This window comes from Semicossyphus pulcher, unplaced genomic scaffold (genome assembly GCF_022749685.1).
Source record: "Semicossyphus pulcher isolate SPU_LCO1_2020_fin unplaced genomic scaffold, fSemPul1.0.p SCAF_15, whole genome shotgun sequence".
NCBI classification, from domain to species: Eukaryota; Metazoa; Chordata; class Actinopteri; order Labriformes; family Labridae; genus Semicossyphus; species Semicossyphus pulcher.
Genome location: NW_027211659.1, coordinates 20600294 through 20625755, shown reverse-complemented (window position 1 = coordinate 20625755; position 25462 = coordinate 20600294). Strand labels below are relative to the sequence as shown.

At 40.6% G+C, this 25462-nt stretch overlaps 2 protein-coding genes across 2 annotated transcripts; one reads left to right on the top strand and one right to left on the bottom strand.

Moving 5' to 3' along the window:
* The first annotated feature begins 8098 nt into the window (after positions 1-8098).
* LOC138592655 (FAST kinase domain-containing protein 3, mitochondrial-like) lies at positions 8099-12849 on the top strand. Its single transcript, XM_069663497.1, has 9 exons — positions 8099-8731; positions 8859-9009; positions 9172-9359; positions 9604-9772; positions 10592-10677; positions 10785-10956; positions 11194-11263; positions 11433-11547; positions 12015-12849. Exons 1-9 carry the CDS (start codon positions 8099-8101, stop codon positions 12111-12113), a joined length of 1683 nt encoding a protein of 560 aa, XP_069519598.1. The 3' UTR covers positions 12114-12849.
* A 721-nt stretch (positions 12850-13570) lies between these two features.
* Positions 13571-24592, bottom strand: cfap65 (cilia and flagella associated protein 65). The gene is made up of 34 exons (XM_069663495.1): positions 24540-24592; positions 24425-24428; positions 24179-24369; positions 23978-24080; positions 23439-23605; positions 22970-23178; positions 22692-22828; positions 22380-22605; positions 21934-22202; positions 21643-21837; positions 21292-21518; positions 21018-21174; positions 20702-20830; positions 20183-20434; positions 19938-20077; positions 19726-19810; positions 19500-19646; positions 19244-19409; positions 18893-19021; positions 18555-18768; positions 18197-18325; positions 17900-17990; positions 17660-17745; positions 17383-17449; positions 17101-17211; positions 16593-16784; positions 16305-16463; positions 15669-15812; positions 15384-15500; positions 15041-15175; positions 14897-14947; positions 14537-14757; positions 14257-14388; positions 13571-13988 (listed from the first exon to the last, which is right to left on the bottom strand). Exons 1-34 carry the CDS (start codon positions 24590-24592, stop codon positions 13571-13573), a joined length of 5253 nt encoding a protein of 1750 aa, XP_069519596.1.
* Positions 24593-25462: the final 870 nt, after the last annotated feature.

The window sequence follows — 25462 nt, the reverse complement described above, 5'->3', positions numbered from 1 at the left end:
CAACTATTTGGAAATAATCAATCATCTTGCTAATGGTCTGGTTTGCTTTTGTAGCTCATATAGAGTCATTAGAATTAATTTCTGTTTCATAACCAGCCGAAAAGTCTTCACAGCAGCTTTAATTAGAAGCCAGCGACTGATAAACAAAAGAACAATAAATTGCCCTGCTCTACAGGGTTCATATTCTCACAGTGGAGTTCCTTTGGAAGCACCCAGTATAATTACAAAAACTACATCTACCAATTTCATGCCAATTTAACTCAAGTTTTCTCATTGAGTTGAGGTGAAACCAGAAAATACCGCATCAGTGCAAAATAAGACTAAAGACATATAGTATTTGATCTGTGGTTAATTGTTAAACACATTGGTACGGTCCTTTAAGTGTTTCTCCCTGTGCAAGAGATTCAGTGTCCCACTCAAAGACACTGAATCTCTGCTGTACTTGCCAACTCAGGAGCTGCAACCAGATTTCTCTGGTTTAACTGTAGTCTCTTTACCCTCCCTTCCTTCCCATGACGCCATGTTGACCTTAAACAGCTTTGTCCCCTTAGTTGTTTTTCCCCCGACTGTTTCATCTTAATCACATAGCTCAGAGAGGATCTATGTGACGAGTCCTTCCAGCATGTATAATACATCCGTTGGGACTAAGTAAGGAGAACGCCCTATTAGATATAGGAGCTTCACCGGGAGCTGCCAAAGTGCATTTTTCTGTCATTACATTCAGATTCAAACATCATTTTTGTTCCTTAACATATTTTGCAGTGGACAGGGATGAAATTTGATTTTATGTATGAGACAAAAAGAAGGATGTCATGGTGAAAACAAGGATTTACTTGGTCCAGAATTAAATATTTCATCAACTGTTCTTTGGCTTGATAGAGGCTTTTTACAGACATTGTCCCAGGCTTTTTCTTAGGGGTTGATGGGTTACCTAAAGTGGTGTGACGTAGTTTAGTTTGGATGTTTTGGGAGGAAGATATATCCCTCTCCTGTGTGTATGCTTGAGGAGTATCTATGTTAAGGCCAGACAAAGTAAAGTATATGCTTCAGGTAAAGAGCTTTAATAAGCAGTGTTATATTGTCAACATACAACTTTTTTTGCTGCAACTGATTCTGTTATTGAATTCCATAACAATGTCTCGCCATTGTCTTTCATCAGCAGACTGGTCCGCGCTAGCTAGTTACCAGCTACAATGGCCAGGCTAACCTAGACCTAAAGAAACCAGTGTGCTCCCAGCTACAACCCTTAAATGCTCAAGAGAACAAAGTGATGACTGATACCCTAACTTTAGCATGACACTTTTGCCTCTTTATATGGAAATGTCGTAAAAAAAATAATTGGATGGATCACCATGATATTTGTTACAACCATTCATGTCCCCATCAGGATGAAATTAGATGAGAAATATGTGTCTAACTGAAAAACTCAGTTAGAGTTAAAACCCACCTGCATGGCTTACTGTGCTAACAACCTAGGCCTCTGGTGACGTAGCTTTCCAATGTAGTAGCATGGGAGATGGAGATAAATCATCTCGCCCTCCGTACGACAGCCTGTAAAGTCATGTAGCACCTCCTTTACACCAGATAAAAACCCAACAAACAGGTGCTGGTCCAAGCACGGATTCTGCTCAGTCACTCTGATGCAGATCTGTCACTCTGGATTTGACATTGTTGTTGTGTGTTGTATTGCGAGTGAGGCAAAAGACCATTTTAAATCCAATTTGACTGAAACCCATCTTTAGTAATCAGATCGGAATCGCATTTCAAACAGCCTCCAAATCTGGCTTGGTATCTGATTTAGAAAATTGCATATCATGTGGTTGTAGCTGTCTAGACTCTAAAATCAGTCTGATTACCATCTGGATTGGCTGGAAGTCTGAGCAGGGCCTTGGTCATGTTCACCAAAAATCACAGTGTGTAGGGACTTTAACTATCAGTACACTGATACTGTGCCTGCCTGCACAAGAGAACTATGTCTAATCCATTTTATGTCCCATAAGTCACAGTGGATCTTAAAATATGTATACTTTGTCAAACTGTAATGGATTGTCTCGTATGAGATGGCTTATCTGGACAGAAAAACACAAAATAAACAATAAGCTGCAATAACTTGTGGTTTCCCCTCGGGTCTGTCACTGATTGAATTGAAGAGCATTGGTCCTGGTTATGAAGTGTTCCCTCCCTCCCTCCTCCACCTAGGAAAAGCTAACAGGCCTAACCCCTGTCCTGCCACACCTATCATACACAGGCTACACACACATTCCCCCTCTCATACTGCTTTCATCTGGGCGTGAAATGGATTCCTACTGTCTGCCAGAATGCACCACCTATCTCTGGATGTAATTCTCTTTAACCCTCCCTCTCTTTTTCCTTTCTTTCTCTCTCCGTGCCACACGTGTGCCCTTTTGTTTCCACAGAAAAATGCCTCGCCCGCACTGTTAAGTCCACAAAACACATTCCCTGGGCGGATCTGATCGAAATCGATTTGAAATCCCATCGGAGCTAATATTTTATATGACAACATGAATTAGATGTAAACCAGAAACACATGACAGTGCTGGCGTTTTTTAAACAAACCACAGTCATCCCTGGAATCCCCAGGAGAAAGGCATGTTCATGAAATTCCTTTATATCTGGCACACACACACACTCACACACACACAAACACACACACACACACACTGGAAGTGTGACAGAGATTGTAGTATAAAATATTGATACCTCCCGCCGCCACATGATTTTACATGTCCAGAAGCAGAAAGTCTGTTTTCGGAGAGGAAGAAACTGGGGTTATGCAAAATGATGGTCTTGTTACAGCAAGTAATGAAAGTAAACCCTGTTCTGCCTCTCACTGAGAACGGCTGCAGTGTGTCAACAAAAGCTACATAATTCGGTGTGATTCAGATATATCCTGCTTTCTCTCTCTCATTGGATCGTTCCAGTATTGGCCAACTGACCCCATCATAATTGGACACACATTATTTGGATCACAACAATCTGCTGACACTTGAAATTGAGCAGCTGACCCGTTAACTGAAAGAATAAATTATAACTGTACAGAGAAGCAATGATAAGCAGTTTAACTTTCAGGTTTCTATGAACCAGGTTCTCAGTAAAGTCTTGTTTATATCATTTGAATTGCCAGAGGAATTTGAATTGTTCAAGTGTTCTCTGGCAGAATCATCCAATGCAGTACCATATTAGTATGTAAGGAGAGAGTACAGGAAAGAAAACACCTAGGTGCATGGTTTCTGAGCCCAGTCCTTACGTTTGCAAGGCAGTGGTTTACTAACTTAATATACCTCACTTCTAGATACTTTATTCTCCGTACTTAAAAATAATGGATCCATGTTATTCCATTGATCCACAGCTAAAAGTAATGTGCCAAGAAATGGAGCAATGTGCTCGTAAGTGAAGCTAAAGCAAAGTAAGTCACAAAAACATTGTCTGTGCAAATGTGCAAAAAGTCAATCACAGGGCTGACACTTATTGATGCGTTCACATTCACAACTAGGGTAAATTCAGAGTCACCAATTGACCTAACTTGCAAGTCTTTTAAATGGGGGAGAAAGAGGGTATGCTCCGGGAGAACATGCAAACTTCACATAGAGAGACTGAATTTGCGTGGCGGGTTTGAACCCAGAACCTTCTCCCTGTGAGGTAACAGTGCTTACTACTGCAGCACTGTACTGCCCCATTCATTCCAAATTATGATGCATTGTTACAAATTGAACTGGGCGGTAAAATGTGCTAATTTACTTCTTCTCAAATAATAAAATAATAATAATAATCACATTATTCAACATACTGCATGTCATCATTTTGCTGACTGCATGTGTACAGAGGTTACAGCTGTCATGAACTGGTTTGAATGCAGTAGCCAGATGGGGCCTTTCTGTGTGGGGTTTGCATGTTGTGCCCAAGCCTGTGAGAATTGTCTTTCTTTTCCTTTTCTTGTTCAGGTTTTCTCCTACAGTCCAAAAAGGTTAAGGTTAAGTTGACTGGAGACTCTAAGCTGGCCTTTAGTGTGAATGAGTGTGAATAGAGGTTTGTTTGCGACCTGTCCAGGCTGCGTTCTGCTTCTTGCCCAATGTCAGCTGGAATCGGCTTTAGCACCAAGCAACTTTCTAGGGATAAGCAAGTATAACTGGTGGATGGACAGGTTATTTAGTATTGACACAGGCCATTCTGATTCAAAATGAGTGTTTTTGCCTCTGATACCTTGTGCACATGCATGACTTTAGTTTTGAATGCAGGATTTTCATTTTAAACAGAATGGAACATCTGAAATTCTGAGTGTGTGAAAACTCTGTATTTAACTGTATTTATGAGATGTTTTAATCTTTGTTTTGAACTAAAGCCTAACACGGTCCCCCAGTGTCTCAACACAATAGAGCATGGATGTGATAAACTACCACACTTTCCTAATTTCCCAGTGAAGTTAATCATCCGGACTTTGTTATTTTTAATCCAATAGCAGAAATAATTCAAGCAACATGGGGACGGAGGAGACATGTTCTCCAAATGCGTCACATCCATTTGTGAGTAATGATAACATCACTGCTGAACCTTAGATTATTAGATTAGATTTGGCCAAAGTGTGGTGGGATGTTATTCCCATAAACTGTGTTTGTGTGTAGATGTGCTTACTCACTTGTGTTTCCACTGTGCGAATAACATTTTTATTTAAGTTTCTTACGCTTCCTTCCAGTTTTAACTCAGTAAAACATGAACGTTTTTTTGTCCTCATAAGAATAACACAAAACGTCCACTGTATTATTAAGAATTGGTGTTTTTCTGTTGCAACAAGCTGGAACAATCAGTAGTTCATGTGTCTGTTACTTTATGAATTATAACAGCTAAATAGGTTGTTTTTTTACATTGCTTGTTAACACATATTTTTGGTTGAAGAAGTGATGCTGCTTTTTGCATTACATGTTTTTTCTCAAAAATATTGACTCAATTTTAGGCACTCCTTCACTTCCCCCCACTCTCAGGGGGACACACAGCCAGAGTGACGGTTCAGTGTGATTCATCAACATTACCGGCAGAGCAGTCACTTTATTTATAACAGATCCTATCAGGTCTGCCCTGCTCAACATTTTAAAGCTCCGGGTCTTTTCACTCTTTCTTCTTTGTCCAACTCGTATCCAGAGGGCTTGTGGTGCTGCAGAGAGATAGAGAGGGAACCAGCCAGATGGGTAACACACAGAGAGAGAGACAGAGGGAGAGAGAGAGAGAGAGAGAGATTGTCTTAGAGATATGGGGTGCAGATGACTCGTGGATCAGCTTTCATAAGCTACTCTGTGTCTCACCAGCCACACGCATGCCCACACACACAGGGCTTTTTCAACAGAAGCACATTTGGGTCTTGATCTTAAAGGGATAGTTCAGGTTTTTTGAAGTGGGGTTGTCTGAGGTACTTATCAATGGTTAGTGTACTACGTACAGTAGATAACAGTCCGCACTGCCCCTGTTAAGAGAAGCTGGCCATAGTTCCCACACAGAAGCTAAGCTATTTACTCCTGACGGGTTCAGTAGTACCACATACTTTAGCCCCTTAAAAGAGTCCTACATATCAACAAACATTTCAGTTCAAGTGTATGTTGTATGGTTGATTTTTTTGGCACAGCTTCACATTAGCATCTATGTGTATGACTATGTCTTGCTCTGGACAACGGCCATGTATACCTACGCATGCAGAGCACAGTATCAGATCAGCCGCCATTTGGGTTAGCAGTTTGTAAGAGAGACAATAATCAAAAGAAAATACAATATAATGGCAATGACAAAGTGCCGTTCACAGTCTGGGACTAAAGGATATTGTTTCCTACGCATGCTGTAAAGTGTATTATGCCGAGGGAAAGGGCTGTTTGACGTCAATGTGAAGCGATGACAGCGTAAACTTCAACTGAAATGTTTCTTTATATGTATGAATCTTCTAAGTGGCAAAAGTACATGGTGAACATGGGCCCGTCTACACCGGTGCTTAGCTTAGCTTCAGTGAAGGAACTCCAGCAGGCTTCTCCTAACAGGGACCGTGCTGAGTGTTATCTATCGTAGTACACTTACTATTGATAAACACCTCCTACAACTCCACTTCAAAAAACCCAAACTACCCCTTTAAACTACATGTATGTTTCATGAATCTCTTTGCATTTGAAGAACATCACAGAGCTACATTTCATGAAGAGTTAAGCAATGAAATTAATTAATTGTGGTCCTAAGAATCCATTGCTAAATGAAAGTAAACTGCATTTGAACCTATTTTAGACAGAGGTCATATGAGAGCAAAAGCTTTGTATCAAGAAAACCTGTAATTTTATATTACAAGTGATTGATAGAAACTGTTTTCTATTCTCTGCTTTTATTGTTCATATCCACTAACAGCCTGTTCCCACCTTAAATGTGGATCAAATTAAGCTCTGCTATGAGTGGAGGCAGTGTGAACTTTGTAGTTAGTCATCTTGCTTGTATGTAGCACCATCTTGTGGGGAAAGTAATGACAGACGCCAACTAGTTAGAAATTGAAGTCAAAATAATCTAAATTCACTGGTAATACCACACATCAAAGTCAGCACACATTCATAACATATAAAAGCTTTTGTGTGTGATCATTTATCAAAAACATCTAACTGTCACAAACCCATCGCAACAAGTAATAACCAATGTCCAAAATCAACTATGACAAGGCTCAATTTAGATTGGAAATGGTGCTACAGCTTTCACTTTTTATTTTGCGTTAATAGCCCATGCAGCAGTGAACATACTATATCTACTGTATAAAGTAAGCACTTAAAGTTGGATATTAGTTTGCAACTCATAACACCTGCTTTACTTTGTGTATTTGCAGTGGCTTTAGTGTGATTTGAGGAATATTTACCCCTTTTTAAGCATTAATATGTTGTAAGTAGGGGCTCTATTAATGTTACTGATCATTTTTAAAGCTTAAAAGTCAGTTAAGCAAGATTAAGAGTTGCCAGATTGTGGAAAATTCCTGTGGCAGGTGTGTGTCCATTGTTTTTGTAGCTCCTTTATTTAGAATGAAAACCCTCAAATGAAAAGCTTTTCTTTTTTGGACTAATCTCAGGTCAATAAACAGGCTAAAATTAATTAACTCAAGGATCTTACAGAATAATATTCCAAACCCCAATTTATTATTGATCCCATGGCCCAAAAAAATACGTTTAAGTTTTTATTCAATTATTCCATGTTTGCTTAATTTATTTTAAATGACGTTGGAAAAAGAGATCAACGATCGAGTGCTTCTTTAACGGTAATCGGCCTTAAGTATGTAGCCACTTCTGGATCAATTCACAGTAGTCTGTCTTGCAGTTCTCCTTCAAACCTCCCCGCCTCCTGAAACCAATCCGGAGAGTGGCGGCTCGGCCAATCAGACAGCACGTGAGTACATAATATGCAGCCGGCATGCAGTTTACGATTTGACCACTGTGGGGCAGCACATGTAAACACATGTAATCTTACACAACCTATTACCAAACACTGAAGGCGACTTCTATAACATGTCGCACCCCCTCCTCATACTACTCCTGTCTCATTGAAGGTAAGACGTCTTTTCTTTTAGTTTTAAGTCTGAGATTTAGAAGTTAATTCATTCCTGCGTGCAATACCAAGTAAATACAAATACCCTATACATTTAAAGTTGACACTTATATTGTGTCCTTGCAATATGTTTAAGTCTCGCAACTTTCTCTGTAGCTTGTTCTGTGAGCTTTCATAATGAAGCAGTGTGTGTGTAAATGTGTAAAAGCGCGGATATGCACTGACTGACTTTTCTTGTCTTTGTGCTGTTCTGAGACAGGAAGGGATTGTCATCACTGAGACTACAATGAAGTCCATCGCTTGTATCTCGTCGTCTTTCAGAGCGGCGTGTCAGCACACTTCAGCATGTTTTCCCATGCATCGTGGTTTATTTCTTTGCAGTCCGGTGGAAAGATGTTCTAATGTAGATTCTGTCAGCAAAACTGTATTTTCGCAACAACTATGCGCAACCCCTGTGCGTAATTTTCACGGCTCGCACGTAAACACAGCTGTAGTCCAGCAGGTGAGTGCAGCCCCTCTCCCAACGCTGGTGACCATGCCAGGAAAAAAACAGAATGAACAGACTTTGTTCCAGTTCGCCAGACACATGCCACCTAAACCAGATACAAGACCAGCCCCACAGCTCTCTCCATACATCCCATACACCAAACCACAGAGCAATGCAGCTGCACGTGTTGATATGCAGTCACTGTTTGAAGGGGAGGTGATCCCTGAGCTGTGCTCCAGGCTGGCAGACCTCCCCAGCAACGACAGGGCAGAGGGACTGGCTACTCTGCTTGGAGCATGTGTTGAATTTGGCCTAGAGGCCCACAGTCCTCTGGTGCTCAGACTGATAAATGAGAGCCTGGAGCTCCTCTCGCACAGGGACGTCGGGGTGGCTCAGCTCTGCCACCTGGGTGAGGTGTCATACGCCCTGGAAGGCCGCCAGTCAGCCATGCTAACAGAGGTCCTGGACTCTGTCGGTATTACTGTAGAAGAGGACGTTGTTTCTCCCTGTGAGGCCGCTAGAGTCTACTCCCTGCTGGCCCGGTGTTATGATCCTGCCAGCCAGCAGCAGATGTTAATGCTGTCTACTTTGCACAGACAGACACAGAGGATTGTCCACCGGCTGAAAGCAAGACAAGTCAGCCAGATACTGCAATTCCTACTGAGGTTAAATCAGAGACAGGTAGGTATAACAGCCTCTGCTCTTCGGGGTTGTGTTTTCTATGTCTTAAAATGTCACCCTGCAAATTGTTTATTTTCACTGAAAATTAAGAAAAAAACGTGATGGTATCTTCCCTGCTGTTTCACAGGCCATTTCCCTGGTACTGAGGCTGAGTCATAGAGCGTCACGGGTCTTTAAGGCTTTTAGTGACAATGAAGTTATCAAGGTGCTGTCTGCGCTCATGATCATGGGACAGCATGATGCAGAGCTTCTGGCTGCTATGGAGAAACACCTGCCAGGTGGGGTTTATTTTCATCAAATGGGGTCACAGAGACATGGCCCATGCATTCTTCATACCTTGTCTATTCTAAGCCACAATTATGTTCATGCTATTTAGTTGTAACAAAGTGAGCATGGCAATATGTTGCATTAATCTTGTAGATTTGTGCTGTGTTTGTCAGGGAGGTTCGGAACGTGTGATCCGGAGCTGATCAGCACTGTCATGGAGTACTGCCTGCAGATGAGGTGCCGCTCTGAGACGATCTTCGAGGCTGTGGCTGAGAACTTTGTATGCAATGCTGAGAGGCACAGCACCCTTCAGATAGCCAAACAGATTGTTGCCATGGGGAGACTCAACTACCTGCCACAGGTGAGGGTGCTTTATAATGTAGGTACAATATATCAAAAGACTATAGAGTTATTAATAATGACACAATTGAGTAATAGAAAAGATATATTTACTCAGTAAAATGGACAGGCCATTTTCCAGTTATTTGAAGACTTTTTCTTATAGTAGAAGTATCAATAGTACAGTGTACTCCATTACTGCTAAAAACCGCATGACATAAAAGCATGACTCTTCTAATTTGCTGCTGTCTACTGTTTTCTTTCAGTGCTCTGGGCACATGTTTAAGAAGCTGGAGAGCATTTTGTCAACAAGGTTTTCCCAGTTCCAGCCTCGCTCCCTGATAGAGGTGCTGCACGCCTGCATTCACCTGGAACGCTTCCCACTCAACTACATGTCCAAAGTCTTCAGCCCATACTTCCTACAGAGGCTTCAAGGTGTGTACACAGCTGTGTATATGGGGAGAGAAGAGAGTTTGTCATAAGTTCTATTCATCAGGTGTTCCTTTATTTCCTGTCTGAAGGAGATTTTGAAATAATACATGGATAGCTAAGCTTAATAGTTTTTCTTTACGCTTGCTAAGTTCATAATGTTAGGTTTTTGTTGAAATGATGGAAAACACTAAGACCTCATATTTTCAAAAAGTGAACATTATCTTAAAAGTAGACTTAATGACAGAATAGTTTGTAGATGAGTTTGCTTTTTTCCAAGGAAAACAAAATCCCATTCCAAAGCTGTTTATTCACAGCACATGGATGTACAGCATTTGTTTTTAACATTAGGGATGCATGATATTTTTTTTTGCCAATAATAACAACCGATAGAGATAACTGATAATTTCACATTTTTGTATTTTAACAAGAGGTTCACATTCACACCTCTGAGGACAATGATAAAGGCCAAGATGTAGTGAGCAATGATGAAAGATATGTTACTCGTTGAGTCTCATATAATGCTTCATCCTTGCTACAGCTTTGTTAACAAATAAGTAAGAGCACACTCTGTAAAACAGATTATTTTAGGGCTCTATGCTTAATCCAAATGGAAACTTATGGAAGTTCTTGAAGACGTTTCACCTCTCATCCGAAAGGCTTCTTCAGTTCCTTTCAGATGAGAGGTGAAATGTCTTCAAGAACTTCCACCAGTTGCCTTTTGGATTAAGCTTAGAATTACCATGACCTGGATGACTACCCTATGTAATGTGTGTGTACACTATGTCATGTGCATGATGTAAGCTGTCCTTGTCTGTCCTACAGCACATGGGGAGCGACTGGACAAGAATGCACTGGGACAACTAACACAGCTCCATCTCTCTACCTCATTAGAGTGCAAACACTACTGGGTGAGCATCACACTACTGAAGCAGTTTTTTTAGTTTTTAAGTATCTTATTCATTGAGAATACTTACAGTAGTTCCAATCAATGAAGCCATAATGTCTTTCTCACCAGGGTCCAAGACTGCCCTCCTCACTCCATGTGAAGAGGTTTTCCTCTGTGGACCAGGCCTTTGAGACACCTATGGAGAGTCTGTTGTACAGACATGTTAAAGGGCCACTAACAGAGCTGCTGGGGGGAAAGTTTTACTCCCCCAGAATCTTCACTCACAGTGGATACACTGTTGGTAAGCAATAAACAGACAAATATACACAACTTTTCCATCAAAATGGGGAAATACTGATTCAATACGAACACTGAACCAAATGTTAAGGTAGATAACATTGATATTACCTTCTTAATTGCCAAGAACATGTTTAGCCTGCTGACATACACATTTTATGTGTATTCCTTTAATATTCAAAAAGAATCCATTCCTGTACTCAGTATATACCATGTTGTATTGTTTCACTTTTTTGTTTAGATGTGGAAATATATCTGGATGAGAATGGATATATTCTGCCACCCTCTCAGTGGGATCACACTTACAGAAGGTAAGACGCATATTCTGCATATGCTGTAGATACATGTAACCATTCCAATAATTTACTTTTTGAGTGAAAAAGAAACATGGCTTGTTTTGAGTTGCAAGTGAGCTGCATGGAATTTGCACTTATGCTCTGTGTTACTAGTTGATTATTTTCCCTACATGTTTATCTATAGAGTGGCACTGTGTTTGGATGGTCAAAGCCGTTTCTGCAGCAACACACAACACCTGCTGGGGAAGGAAGCCACAAAAAGGAGACATCTCCGCAGAATGGGCTATGAGGTGGTGCAGGTATGTTCGAGAAAATGTGTAATTTCCACAAAAGCAATGTCAAGGGTCTTAAACTTTCAATTTGTAAGACCAGATGATTGCATTTTAGCACCACGGCTTTGCAGCTTGTACCCTTTAATAGTTATTTAATGTTAACATATTGTATGTTAAAGCAGAGGTTCTCAACTGGTCTAGTCATCAAGTGAATGAACGACACTTCTACTGAACGCATAACCCATGTTCTTCACAAAAAAAGTGCATCATCAACTTTGACTCAAGCACATGTCCACGACCCCCTGAAAACAGCTCCGAGAGCCACTTTTGGGTCCCGACCCAGCAGTTGAGAACCAGGGTGTTAAAGTATTGTTTTTATGTGCACAAAAATAAGAGTCATCCACAGTAACATATTGCCAGTTTTACCCATCAATGAATTATGACGATGAAAAAATAAGTTGAAGACAAAGATCTATGCTTGTTTTGTCTCACAGATCCCTTACTTTGAATTTGAAAAGCTGGGAACTCACGTGGAACAGGTCCAGTATCTTCACAACAAGATCTTTCCAACCATCTTCAAGTTCATTCACTGATCTTGGTCACAAAACAAGTTGTGGACAAGTTCAACCAAAGTTTCCTCAGTGACCTCCTCGATTGAGTTGACCCAATGTTGTTGAACAAATCTACCGATAAAATGTATCTACATTTAGATGAGTGATGCACACTTGGTAAGAATATTATAAAGAAGTATTGAAGACAAAAGTTTCAGCAGATATTGAACATATCCTAAAGTGAGGATGCTGAAGTTACTGTATGGAAGTAAGACAGAATACAAGAGTTGTTCATGTATAGTTTGACAAGAGTAACTGTTGTATGAAAGCTGTATGAATGCGTCATTTTTATATTAATTTATTTTTTAAAGTTTGAACGAAATCAAATCTCTTTGAAAGTGCTGAATTGGGGAAGTGTTAACAGCTGAAATAATACTTCCTTGGATCAATTGTCTTTTAATTGACCCCTATGAGCTGAAACTGAAACTTTAGAAAGATAAAACAGACCATTCATTTGCATTCTGATGATAATTTATGATACTGTTACATTGGCAGTATAGTGACTATGTGATTACTTGAATACAAAATACACAATGTGAATATTGAGTGCCACTGTGTCTTGAATTTTCACCTTTGTCCTTTTCCCTGTTTTGCAATTTGTACCTGACGTTTTGGGGGAAGGGAAAAACAATGTGACTTCATTTACTGCACCATTTGTCAAATTGAAAATGAAATGAGATTTGCAAATGTGTGATGTGGAATTCATTTATGTTTGAAGATAAACCATTAAATGGCTCACATGCTTTGGACTGGTGGTTGATTCCTCAAAACAGAAAACAATGGGAAAACAATCTCTAATGTACTGAGATAAAAATTTATCAATAGGATTGTAATCTTTTTACATAGGTTGTACATTTTTTAATTGATATGTGTAGATTTTACAGCCTAGCATACAGGGTAATCAAACATGACCACACCCATGCTCCCATTTCCAGTTCATAAGCATAATTTGAGCTACACGTGAACTAAGAGGCTATCTGAAATATTTGCATGCTAATGTACAAGTTGTAACACTTATAAGACTCTATCAAGTTGAAGTTTGTTTTTTATTAATACCCAAAACATTTGATGACAGTCCATAAGAAGGAGCTTGCAAAGACATTTGTGATTGAGGATGGAAAATGATGGATGGCACTGTGTGTGGGACAAATGGACATGGAAAGGAGGAAAGCTAATGGACAACAAGTTGGATGAAAACAATGGAGGGAGACGGACCTCAAGGACTCTGGGTAGATTGGGTAGGTGAGACCAAAGTTCCTGCTGGCTCCTTTCTGTCATCTCTCTCCTCTTCAGCCAAAGCTTTTGATGTCATCTTAAGTCTAATGGAACACAGGATATGTTAGCATTGGTGTAATGTTTCCTTTCTCACTTACGCAACACATAGAGGAAGGTGATACTGCCAGAGCTACTGTAGGGGTGTGTACAATGTGTGTCTGTCTTCACCTGGCAGAAACAGGTGGAAAGGTAGCAGTGCGAGGGTGCGCTGTAAGGACAAGCTCTCCTCTGACAGCTTCCATCATCAGGTTCTGGATGGTGCTCAGCAACACATCTTCACTCATGTTGGCTGGTACATGTTCTGTGTGTGGTGGATTGTGTTTTGGGGGCCTGTTTACCAAACCACCTGTAGTCTCTTGACTGTCCACTGTGTTGTGCTGTTCTCTCTTCTCAGCCACTATCCCACTCAACACTGTCTGATGTTGGGGTTTGGCATGAGAAGATGTGGGATAGGGAGGGGAAGGAATGGAGGATTGAAATGAGGGGGAAGGAGAGGGAATAGTTTCTGAAAGTGGGTATGTTATGGGCTTGGATGCCAAAGTGATCAGAGACTGGGTAAAGGCTGGATCATCAAGAATGTCCCTAGAAAGGGAGAGACAACAAATACATACATGTTTCTTACTATAATGCTCAGTTAATCCATCATTTCTGTAGAGGCTAATCTTAAAATTCAATGCAGTATCAAGCAAGTAAGTTTACTCAGTGCATAGGTCAGGACAGATGTTTGAATATAAGTCTTTACTGCATCTGGTTGCCTGTGTAAGTACAGTCTCAAAACCAATCAACCAAATAACTTCACCTGCAGATTCTGTATTCATAAGCAGAATCTGTTTATAGAAATAAGTATTACCTGAGCAGAGAAGTGAGTACATGCATGGTGATGTCTCGCTCAGGGCCACGTGTCGATGATGTCAGCCCAGCAGGGGGGAATGTGCTTGAAGTAGTTGTTTTAGGTTGCTGGGGCTTGACTGACTGGAGGCATCTTAGGAAGAAAGCACAGATGCAAAATGTTTCTGGTACTGCACAAAAAATGGACAGGAGAGAAAACTTAGTTTTTATATAAACGTGTAAGGATTTTTTCTGTGCATCAAAGTTGTGCTGCTAAATGAGAAGTGTAAAAGACATTTTACCTATACTGCTCATTGAACTGCTCAGAGAAGTGTGTGATGTAGTCAATAAGCCCATGTGAGTGTGCTGTGACACTCAGATGCAGCAAAGAAGGTTGGGGGGCTTCAGGGCGCCTCCATACTTTGGCCCTTTCTCGCTCTGCCCGTCGCTCAGCTCTTGTTGTTTTGGGACATATTGATCCCTCTGCTTCACAACTAGTCCTGCCGCAGATAGGAGGAAGAGTCTGGGTAGGAGAGAGAGAATGAGAAGAGGTACAGTCAATAGGAAGCCTGGCTATATAAACTGTCAATGGTTCATATATATTTTGACTACTTTCACACAGTGAATTACTTTAATAACACAAGACAGGAAATGGCATCCACCTTGTATTTCCTGAGTGGTGGCACTTTTCTTACTGGCGCTGCTAAAGGTTCCTGTAAAAAGACAAGGTGTGAATACAATTTGAAGACATTGTTAGATGACAGTTAGAAACATGACATTGATGTACTTTGAGCAGGAGAAAATACCTTTTCTATCAGAACTCTTTGGCTTTCTGTAGTATTTTTGTCTGTGATAGTGAATTCAACTTTCTGTCTTTCTTTCTCTTCCTCCCAACGCTGTAAAGCATCACAATACTGAGCTAGTGCAGCTTCCTTTTTAACCTGGAGAGAAGAAAAGAGAAGAGAAGAGAAGGCCATATGTATCATCCATTATTTGCTGAAAGTTTATTTTTAAACTATCAACTACCAAATAAGGGGGGGGGGGAATAAATTAATATAGGATTTGAATTCATCTTGCTTTGAAAATCCCAATCCCAATCACCATCCCATTTAATGCAGCTTTAAATCTTCACGATTAACGCTCTGATACCTGACAGGTGACATCTAGCTGATAATTGGTGGGGTAGTCAGAAGAAGTAAAGGAAAGGAAACTAAGGGCACTCTCCCCTGGACGCAGACTACCTCGCTCTGGAAAGATCTGCAACACCTGACACAACACACAGACAGACACACATGCAAACCTGGTCAACAGTGATATAATTCTGTATTGAGATGGCACACGCATAAGAAAGAAAAAAGTCAGTTGACAAAATAACCAAATGAACCAGTGAACATAAATCCTTGTTCTCAGGCCTATATGTAAACATTCCTGTACCTGCTGATCACTCTGCTGGAGGAGGTCCCATGTATAGTGGACGGTGTCTGTGTGGGACACATTGGTCAGGTAAAGGATTCTTGAAGATCTTGAGCAAACAGGGATGTCGCCCAGAGAGACATTGTCCACAGACAGGAATAAAACCTGTACAAACAGCATTGAGATGAATGCATACAGCTTAAAATAACAATGATAATAACAATAACTTTATTTATATAGCACCTTTAAAAACAGATGTTTACAAAGTGCTTTGACAGACAAAGCAAAGGCAGGAACTCAGAAACATAACAGTCAATAACCAGGCCAAACAGAAATTCCACAATGAGCAAGAACACAATGCAAACACAAAAGGTCAACAAGAATAAAAACAAATAACTGCTCATATAATAAAGAATAAAAGTGATAACACAGGCAGATCTTGAAAGGCAGTTATACAAATAAAGAGATAAATAAGAGAATAAAAGCAATAAAAGATGATAAAAAAAAAGATTATGAGAAGACATCAGAGGCAATAAAAACCAATTTTTTTTAAATGGTCACAGGAACAAAAAGAAGACTTTTAAGGAGCAGAAAGCTGGTATTCAACATAATAAATCATATTTGAATATCATCTGAAAACACGAGAACGGCTCTCACCTGTCCCGGGAAGGGCAGCGTCTGGACACAGGGCACAGATGTTCTACCATCACTGCAGTTAAATTGTTTTGTGGAGCACATTGTGGAAGAATGTAACCCACATCCCTCAAACCTCACCAGTGTGGAGTCACAATCCTGGACGTGGATAAGAACATCCATCTGGTGATAAATAAAAACAGACAAGACTTCAAATTGTGGAGGTTGGACATTTATGTACCTAGCGTACGTGTTACCTTCCGGTTAAACTGAATTCAGATTTATAAAGGCAGTTTATGATTCAGTCCTTACATGGTACTTCTTAGCCTCTAATGGAGAGAAAATCCATTCCAGCATGGTCGTCTTCCCAGGTAGGACTTCTCCCTCTGGATTGAGGCAGCACAGCACAGGATGGTTAAAGTTGTCCACCTGTAGCTGCAATAACGCAGCTCTGTCCACCTCATAATGGACTGGCACTGCACCACCATTGTGTAGTTCATACATCTGCAGGACAAACAAAGATATACAAAAAATGTTTAATTATATCATTAGTATGGTTTTTGATCCAGTAGTTAGCCATGAAGAAGGAAAGTGATCACTTTTTTTGTAAGAAAGCAACAAAAGATCTTAATTTCAGATTTTATTGGTCAATTTCTGCTCCGTGGATCACATCTATGTTGGAAACCAGTGGTGTAAGTTAAATAACAAATCTGTGGAAGCTGTTTCACTGAATATGAGTCAATTAGTGTGCAGTACATTTCAGCACACTGTAACTTGGCCAGTCAAAAAAGGATTAATATTAGAGAAAATAAACACACACCTGCCTCGGAGGATTATAGTTCCCAATAGTTACAGAAGTGAAGACGTGTCGCGTGGAGGCAAAGTGGAGATATGGTGTGTCTGTCTCCACCGTCACCCCTTGAAAGTTTAGCTGCAAAAATTACCATAACACAAGAACCTGAAGTAAAAATAAAAATCTAACAAGTAGAAAGAGTTCATCATACTGAGGGATTTATGAGGGTACTGCATTGCTTTAGCTTTACAGCAAATACATGAGATAATACTGGAGCCTTGCATAGATTTACATGGAGTTCAGCCTCACCAAGATCTCTCTGCCATGAGAAATTTTGAACACAACAGGAAACCGATCAGTCCCTGCGAAGTCATGGCTGGAAAGACAAAGTTAATATTATTTTGGGATCATATTGTGAAGTGTGAACTGATGCTTAGAACAGTTGCATTCTGCTGTAAGTCATAATTTAAACACCCTCTCATGATATAGAAATTTAATAAATACATAAACGCTTTTTGATGATTTTACACATCTCTCAATTTATACAATTTATACATCTGTGCTGCAACCTGCAATAATCTCTGACCTGCAGCTAAAGTGTACCGCCATCTGCTGGTCAGGGAGCAAAGTTCCAGAACGGGGAGAAATGCTGAACAGACGGTTGTCCTGAACCTGCCAAAGATATAAAGACATTTGTGCTTAGTGTTTATATCCTTTTGAAATGATAAAAAAGTAATATTTTTAAATATCTAAACCCATCAGTTTCAATCATACAGTTATATTTAAAATTATTCATGTGTCTAGAAAAAAAAAATATACACCTGACCTTCATCTGGTACAGCTCAGTGTTGCTAAACTCTCCTGTCTCAGCCCAGTACTCCAACTCTATCTGCTGGTCCTCTGGAAACAAGAATGCCCTAGTATTCAAGACAAGAGTCAGTAAATCAAAGCTTTCAAAGATCAGCAGTAAAACAACATTTTCCAACTGTCTGTATAAAACTCCACTTCACACTGAAACCTGTATTTTCATCAGCAGTTGAATGGTAAAAGATTATATTTCTTTGATGACCTACAGCCTTCGTTGACTTGGATTGACTATCCTTTACAGTCTTCTTTTACTCACCAGTCTACAGGGAGTGAGCCAGGGTTATAAAACATCAACATAAAAGTTGAGGGGTCTGAATGCAGGGGAGCTGCACTGAAGTTGAAATCCAACAATGCTTCAGTGAAGATGGAAGGACTGGAGCGCATACTAGAAACAGGAAGAGAAAGCATGTTCATAATCTTACACCATACCTTAACATTATATTTAAATATTTTTCAATTTTCTTTTGATATAAATAAACAATCCAATTATTTTAAAAATGGATACAATCAAAAACTGGATAAAATTCCAATCCTTTACAAGTCTTATATTGTGTTTCTTTTCCAAGTACAATGTTAAACTGAGTATAGTATTTCAGTAAAGTTCTGACCCTAACCTGTGCCTGACGGGGGTCCTGTAAGTGAGTTCTGCAGTGGATGGATTGCACAGCAGGAACTTGTTAAAGTTGTCCAGTGAGAAGAGTTTCCAGAGATGCACCTTGCTGAGTGGAGCCATACTGCCAGTGCTGCACACATCAATCACCTTTAGGGTGGGAAATACACCCTCAGCTCGCACTTCACACACTGCTTTGGGAGGGGATGAGGCATTTCCTGGGAGAGAGACAGGCGGATATAGAAAGGTAGAGAACAATAATTCATTATCAAGTAATAATAAAATGGCTGAATACATTTAAGTTTGCAGGTTGTATGAGTATATGTCTGCTTTATTATGTACCACTGGCATTCAGTGTCTGATAGCTGATGATCCACTGGTACTGGGCTCGTCTGTGTAGTCTGACAGTGGATCGAAGCAGCATTGTGGATTGAGAGGCGATGGTTCCCCTCTCACGGTCCAGATGTAGGGCTAATAGAGCCAAGTAGGACATAATTAGTCTACAACACTGGTTCAGTTACTGTATATGAGACTCAGTCATAGTCAGCAGTCTTTTAACCCCTACAGGACACACAGCTGTAAAGTGAGAACTCCTCCTTACTACTAATGCACATACTGAAATGAAATGTCACTGACAACTGCTGAATGCCAAGCACAAATGAAAAATTACACAAAGGCTATTAATGAGAATACCACTTGGCCCAGACTTGAGGTCATCAACAGGTTTCTCATCCAGAAAGGTCTGCTGTACTGAGAGACAAAAGGAGACAGGACAGGGGCTGCTGTTCACCAGAGGAACCTCAATTGACCGATAGCTTCCAACCAGAATCTCCCCAACATCCAGAACTGCTTTCTCTGCCTGAGAGGGAAAAACATGCAAAAACTGCTTGGTTTGGTACACTCAAGACTAATTTGTTCATTAGTCATTCATGCATAATTACAGTCCCACCTTTATGTAACCCTGAGAGCCCATTCCCACTACATTAAGGGTAAGCTGTGACTTGTTAGATCCAGGTGTCTGTATCGGCCAGAATGTGAGAGTAGGTTTGAGTGTGTATGATTTTTCCTCCAGGGGGCTGAAGGACCAGATCTGAACCTGTAATATAAAAAACTCATCAGTCAATCAGTTACACAGACCCTTTTTGCATGCATGTGTAATTATTTTAGTCTCTCACTGAGCTTTCATTGGGATGCATTTCACCAGCATCTGGTTCAACAAAGATAAGCTCCTGGTCTGGCTCTGGGATGCTCCATTGGAAACTATAATGAAGGACAATCACAAAAAGCCAGCTGTCGACCAAAGTAATGATTCTGCACAAAGCACAAACAACACACTAAACATTGTCAGAAACACAGCATGGTAATAACAAACATAATGCTAGCTAACCGTAGAGGTAGGCGGCTGAGGTTCCTGATGTGGTGGGAGCGCTGAGTCCTTGAGCCCCTGGCTGTTGGCTGGAAATACAAACTGCTGTCTCCTTCCAGAGAGACACGCAGCTTTTCTACCACACTGACAACTGTTAATTCCTAAAGGACACAGAGATCCATACTGAGAGAAAAGTGCAGTACGTGCCATTTATTTTGTCTTCTTAATTGCTGTATTGCTGTGTAGTGTACAGCGATATACTGTACCTTTGTGTGCTTTGATGCATTAAGCTGAAGGTGTAAACTGAATCCCTGTTTGGGACTGTCTTCTGTAGGAGTTGTTCTGAGGGTGAGGATTTGGTGGTTCCAAGGCTGGATCAAACCACAGCTCGGCACTACAGACACTGACTCTGCCAATGCGGGGTTAGAGGTTTGGTCCAAACAGAAAGTGAGGGGCAGGTCTCCACAATTCTGGAGAAGCACCGTCCGATAGGAAAGAACACCTAGGGCTGGAAATATCTAGAAAGAACATATGAATGTTATTGAAGTATCTTCTCTTTGTGCATAGCATTATTTCAGTATCCTTTTTGCTGGTTTAAAGGTTTATGTTTTGGTTTGATAAGGCATTCAACTTTTGTCAAAGGGAAAAAATCATCAAATAATTGTATGCTGTTTAATAAGAGAATAGCAAGATTATAGATTACTAGAGTATCGAGATAAATACACAGAAAACAGGGCAAAAGACACACTGTAACATTTTAGTTCTTTCTCGTGTTTGTTTCTCACCACTCGAGGGGGCTTCAGTGAGCAGCATGGGATGAAATGCTCTTTGCCTGGCTGAAAGGAGTGGCCTATGACTCTGACAATCACACACCAGGGTGGACACAGCAGATTACCTTCTAAGTGATGATTTTCCTGCAACATCAAGGGAAGTAATAGGATAGAGTGGCAGCAAAACCTGTTGAATTAAATTGTTTTGCATTTCAAAAAAGACAGGAGTCATATGAGAACAGGCCTCCACCAAAGATTGAATGGTTGTAATTTAAAAGGTTTATTCATGTTTTTTTATGCAATGGAACTCTGGATTATCGGACAACATTACCTTATAATATGCAAAGCACTCCAGTTGTGCTTCATGCAGAGTATTGAGCTGCTTGGGGTCAAAGTTGACCCTGAATGAGGTGGACTTCAGTGGAGCCAGGTCACATGATGAGGGAGAGACAGAGAATGGAGAGCCTTTGGCTACAGTCCACACCAAACTGGAGCAGAATGACATGCAACAGAAAATATATTAAGCAAGAAAAACAAGCAGATATTCTTATTCTGCATATAGAAAAACTGGTATATTGCCATAGTGAGCAGTCAAGCAGGGGTACCTGAGCTTCCCTTTGGTGTGGTTGGTGATGGACACAGACTGAGAGGAGGTGGATGAGGCAGTAAAAGAGGAGGACATTTTGTGATTAAACAGCAGCTCACTGGGCACCACAGATAAATGTGGGGATAAAGAACTGGAAGAGAGGGGAACCATGCACCCAAAGCAGGACTGGAAATATTTCTCTATGGGAGACATCAATACACCACCACTGTCTGGTTTCAGGTGTACCTGTTAGAATATGAAAAAAAGAAAAGGCGTCAGAGAGACAATTCCAAACCTTCACTAGTGTGCTCTGTTGTTCATAAGTGATGGAACGTTTTCTGGCTTATATGATTAAATGTTGGTATTTTACCTCCTCCAGGGAGCTGAGGACTCCTTGTTGGCCCAAGTGCATATTATGATCTTGCAGCATTGCACTTAGAGAGTCTGGCGAGTCCTGTCTGCGGTACCAGTTGAGCTTGTAAAGAATCAAGTGTTCAGGTTTCAGTATGGCTGGTCTCTGGAGCTCTGAGTGGCAAGTTCCAATAAGGTCAAGGAACATGGGTTCCTATGGGGATGATTGGGAAGTTAGATAGATTGAATAATCTTGATGATGTTAATGTGTGTGCTGTGAGCATGCCTGCATCTCCACATTGGCACCTACCCTGTGCAGTGTGAGACATGCCACACTCCTGTGATGTGCGATAGGCAGTGTGGGCCTATAAACTGCCTTCAGTGTGATATGGCTATTTGGGCCGACAGTGCCACTTGCTGGCTGGATGCTGAACACACTGTGCCCACTACAGTCAAGGTCCCATTGGTAGATAGCTTCAACCGATGAAGAATTAAGCAGATCTACTGTCTGTACAACTGCTCCTCCTTCACCAACACATCCAAAGTCCACCACGAAGGAGGACAAGGATACTTTTGGACCTAGTTACAAAAATAAATATTTTGTTCATATGCATGTATCAAATTCTAGATTCTTAGTTAAAGATACCCTTTCTTCTATCATTAAAAAAAGTGACTTAGATTGCAGAAAAGAGATTGAAAAACAATGTTTTGTAAATTTTGTATGTCTGTGTATATGTCTTTATGTGTGTCCCCTACCTACACCTTTTCCAGTAAGTTTGAGCAGAGTCTTATCGAGTGCCCCTCTACATTGTAGAGACAAGTAGTCAATAGACACAGTATCCACCACAGCAGGAGTATAAGTAACAGTAGCCCGAAGTGATTCACCCGGTGCCACCTCACCCCTGCTCTCATCACAGCTAAACTGTGACCCCAACAGAGGCACCTCATTGGATAATTGTGAAAGAGAGAATGACGCAGTTACCTAAAAGACAGGGGCAAAAAGAGCGATGACAAAGAAGGCCATTGAGAATGTACATTTGCATATGTGTGTCTTTGTGTTCTACTTACAGGGGACGGGTTAAAAATTTCAAAGTGTTTCTGTAAACTTTGGCCAACTGCCACGGAGCCAAAGTGCAACTCTGGACCACACAGTCCTTTTTTATCATTGGTACCTAGAGTTCTTAGCTGAAGACATGGATATTTGGCTAAACAGGAAAGCAGAGGCAAGAGGCAACAGTGAGATATTTGGTTCAAATCTATCCCTCATGTCCATTCAGCATTCTTAGATTAGGTTGTTGTCAAAACTTTAATTGTAAACCCTTCAAACCCATCTTAGCACATAATACCTAGTCCCTGTAGGAGCACAGCGCAAAAGCTTTCTGCCTGATCTTCTTCCTCTCCAAACCTGCAGTGGGCCTGTTGCTGGTGCACCATGGCATCCTGTGGTCGGAAAACCACACTGATGTGACGCTCCTGGCCTGGCTTCAACAGGCCTTGCTCAGGGCTTAGGTGAAACGGTGCCACGCACTCCCACTGGAAGCAAATCTGGAGTTTACTGCATGAAAGAGTGGATATAAAAAAAAAATGGGGGACAAACAAAGGAGAGAGAAAGAGTTTGATTAATTAACAACAGTGAAGTAAAGTGAAAGAGGAAAGAGGAAAGAGGAAAGACTTGATCTTTCCTTGCTCCAGAGCACAAACACACACATTAGAACATAAAACACACAAACAATGAAAGTAAAACCATACAAAGCATTCTGCAGTCACTCTCAAGACATTCATCCTTCTTATTTTTCTGCACTAGTGTAAATGTACCTGACATTTCTGAGCAGGAAGGAAGTACGTGAGGAGTGCTGAACTGCACAGAGTGGCAGCAGCACAGAGTCTGGCACCTCCAAGGCAGGACAGGGAATGGTGGCACGGAGGCATACTTGGAAGCTGCCATCTTTACCTTGAAACTCAATGCTGTCTTCATACTCACACTGTCCAAAGCAGTCAGACAGACACACAAACACAGATAAAAGAGATGAAACAGGAGAGGTAGAAGTGAATTTACATCTTTTAAATTGTTATATGAATATCAATCTATCTTTCATCTTTGTACAGCCATGTATAGTTGGTGTTGTGCTGTGAATCATTTGGTTCATGCAACTTTCAATGCTAAGAAAATAATTGAAAAACAAATTCCTCTGTTCCTCTTTTGTAATGATCCAATCCATCTAATGGTAAGGCTGCATACTCGTATCCCTCTAATGTTAAGGTTGCACACTCAACCACTTTTAAAGCACTGGGGCACAATACCTGAAAACACAAAAATCTAATAGATGGAATTCTGTATGTGTTTGTTGTATTACCCTCTGTAGCGGTCTAAAGATAACTGGCACTGAGAAGGAAGTTCCTGGGCTGACAACAATTATATGGGGAATCAAGGTGGTGAAAAACTTGGACACTGGAGGCCTGTGAGGGGGCAAAGATAAGATGCCTGTGAGTACTCAGCAAATTTATACATATTGCATATACGTACATATGCATATATCCATGTCTATTTGTCACACCTGACATGTAGCTTCTGCAGCTTGCTATGTATATTCTTTAATACTAATGTCCTGGTGAAATCCCTTTGCAGGTCCCAGTCCTCCCAGACCAGGTCTGGCTTCACTTCAAGGCCTAAGAAGCAGCTTATTTGGCAGGAAGCTTGTCTCTGGTGATTTCCATCCCTCTGCCTTTGGCGAATCCCTGGGTCCTGCTGGGTAGGGCAGGCAGAGGATGTGAGTTTTAGAGAAAGACACTTTTTGACATACTACCCTAGACACACAGAACAAGACACCAGCTAATATGCAACTATTAATGTTAAAAAAAGATTTAAGCTCTCTGTGATACAGTTTATTAAGTAGTTGTATGTAGCATCCTGTATACCACGCTTCAATTGGAAGGTCGGAAGTTCGATCCCCAGTTCCCTCAGGCGACATGTCGAAGTGTCCTTGGGCAAGACACTGAACTGGGTATGAATGTGATAACTGATTGACAGTTGGGCACTTTACGTAGCAGCCTCTGCCATCAGTGTGTGACTGGGTGAATGTGATATGTAGCGTAAAAGCAGCTTTGAGTGGTTGCCAAGACTAGAAAGAGACTACAAAGACAGTCCATTTACCATTGCCCCCTTACTATTAGAATCATAGACTGCTGTGTTTCATGGACCATTTTGCTTATTCACAGAGGGATATAAAATGTTTAAATTTCATTCAAAGGTTGAATAAGAGTATTTGTAAGAAAGTAAAGCGGACTGTTTCAAATCAAAGTTTATAAGTTACTTTGATATCCTTCCATGATGCTGCTGAACCCAGCGGATCCGGACCCCGAGCCTCAGCTAACATGACTGAAATAAAGAGAGAAGGCATTCAGACATTTAGAAAATATATAAGATAAGATATGACTATTTTCTGCCAGATTACTCAAAAAATACAGAAATACAAAAAAAATAAAATCAAAATATCCTAAGTGAAAATATAAAGTGTGTGAGTTAATGGTATAACTAATAATTAACCTAATAGAATAACAATATTACAATAAGTAGCCTATACTACAAGAATCAGCTCTCATTCCAAGAGCTATCTAAAACCATAGGCTGTATAGATAAGTCTAAAACACACATCTAAGACCAAGCGGACAGGGTGTTTTAATATTAACGCTAAGTCTGTTTGGCTAAGATGACAGCCAAACAGACAACGTTTATGCTAAACTAAACGCGGTTGGACTTCTGGCAAACGCACCTTTACCTTCTTCCAAACGTAAAACAATAAAGCTTGAAGACAGCTGCTATTTATTCCATTTGCGTCATG

Excerpts from the sequence above, each read along its gene's own strand:
- LOC138592655 (XM_069663497.1), top strand. The coding sequence starts at position 8,099 with ATGCCAGGAAAAAAACAGAATGAACAGACTTTGTTCCAGTTCGCCAGA. Across the intron at positions 9,010-9,171 it reads TATGGAGAAACACCTGCCAG|GGAGGTTCGGAACGTGTGAT; the intron begins GTGGGGTTTATT and ends TGTGTTTGTCAG. Across the intron at positions 11,548-12,014 it reads TGGGCTATGAGGTGGTGCAG|ATCCCTTACTTTGAATTTGA; the intron begins GTATGTTCGAGA and ends TTTGTCTCACAG.
- cfap65 (XM_069663495.1), bottom strand. The coding sequence starts at position 24,592 with ATGTCGCCTGAGGGAACTGGGGATCGAACTTCCGACCTTCCAATTGAA. Across the intron at positions 22,829-22,969 it reads TGTGCTCCTACAGGGACTAG|CCAAATATCCATGTCTTCAG; the intron begins GTATTATGTGCT and ends TTTCCTGTTTAG. Across the intron at positions 22,606-22,691 it reads AAATTTTTAACCCGTCCCCT|GTAACTGCGTCATTCTCTCT; the intron begins GTAAGTAGAACA and ends CCTGTCTTTTAG.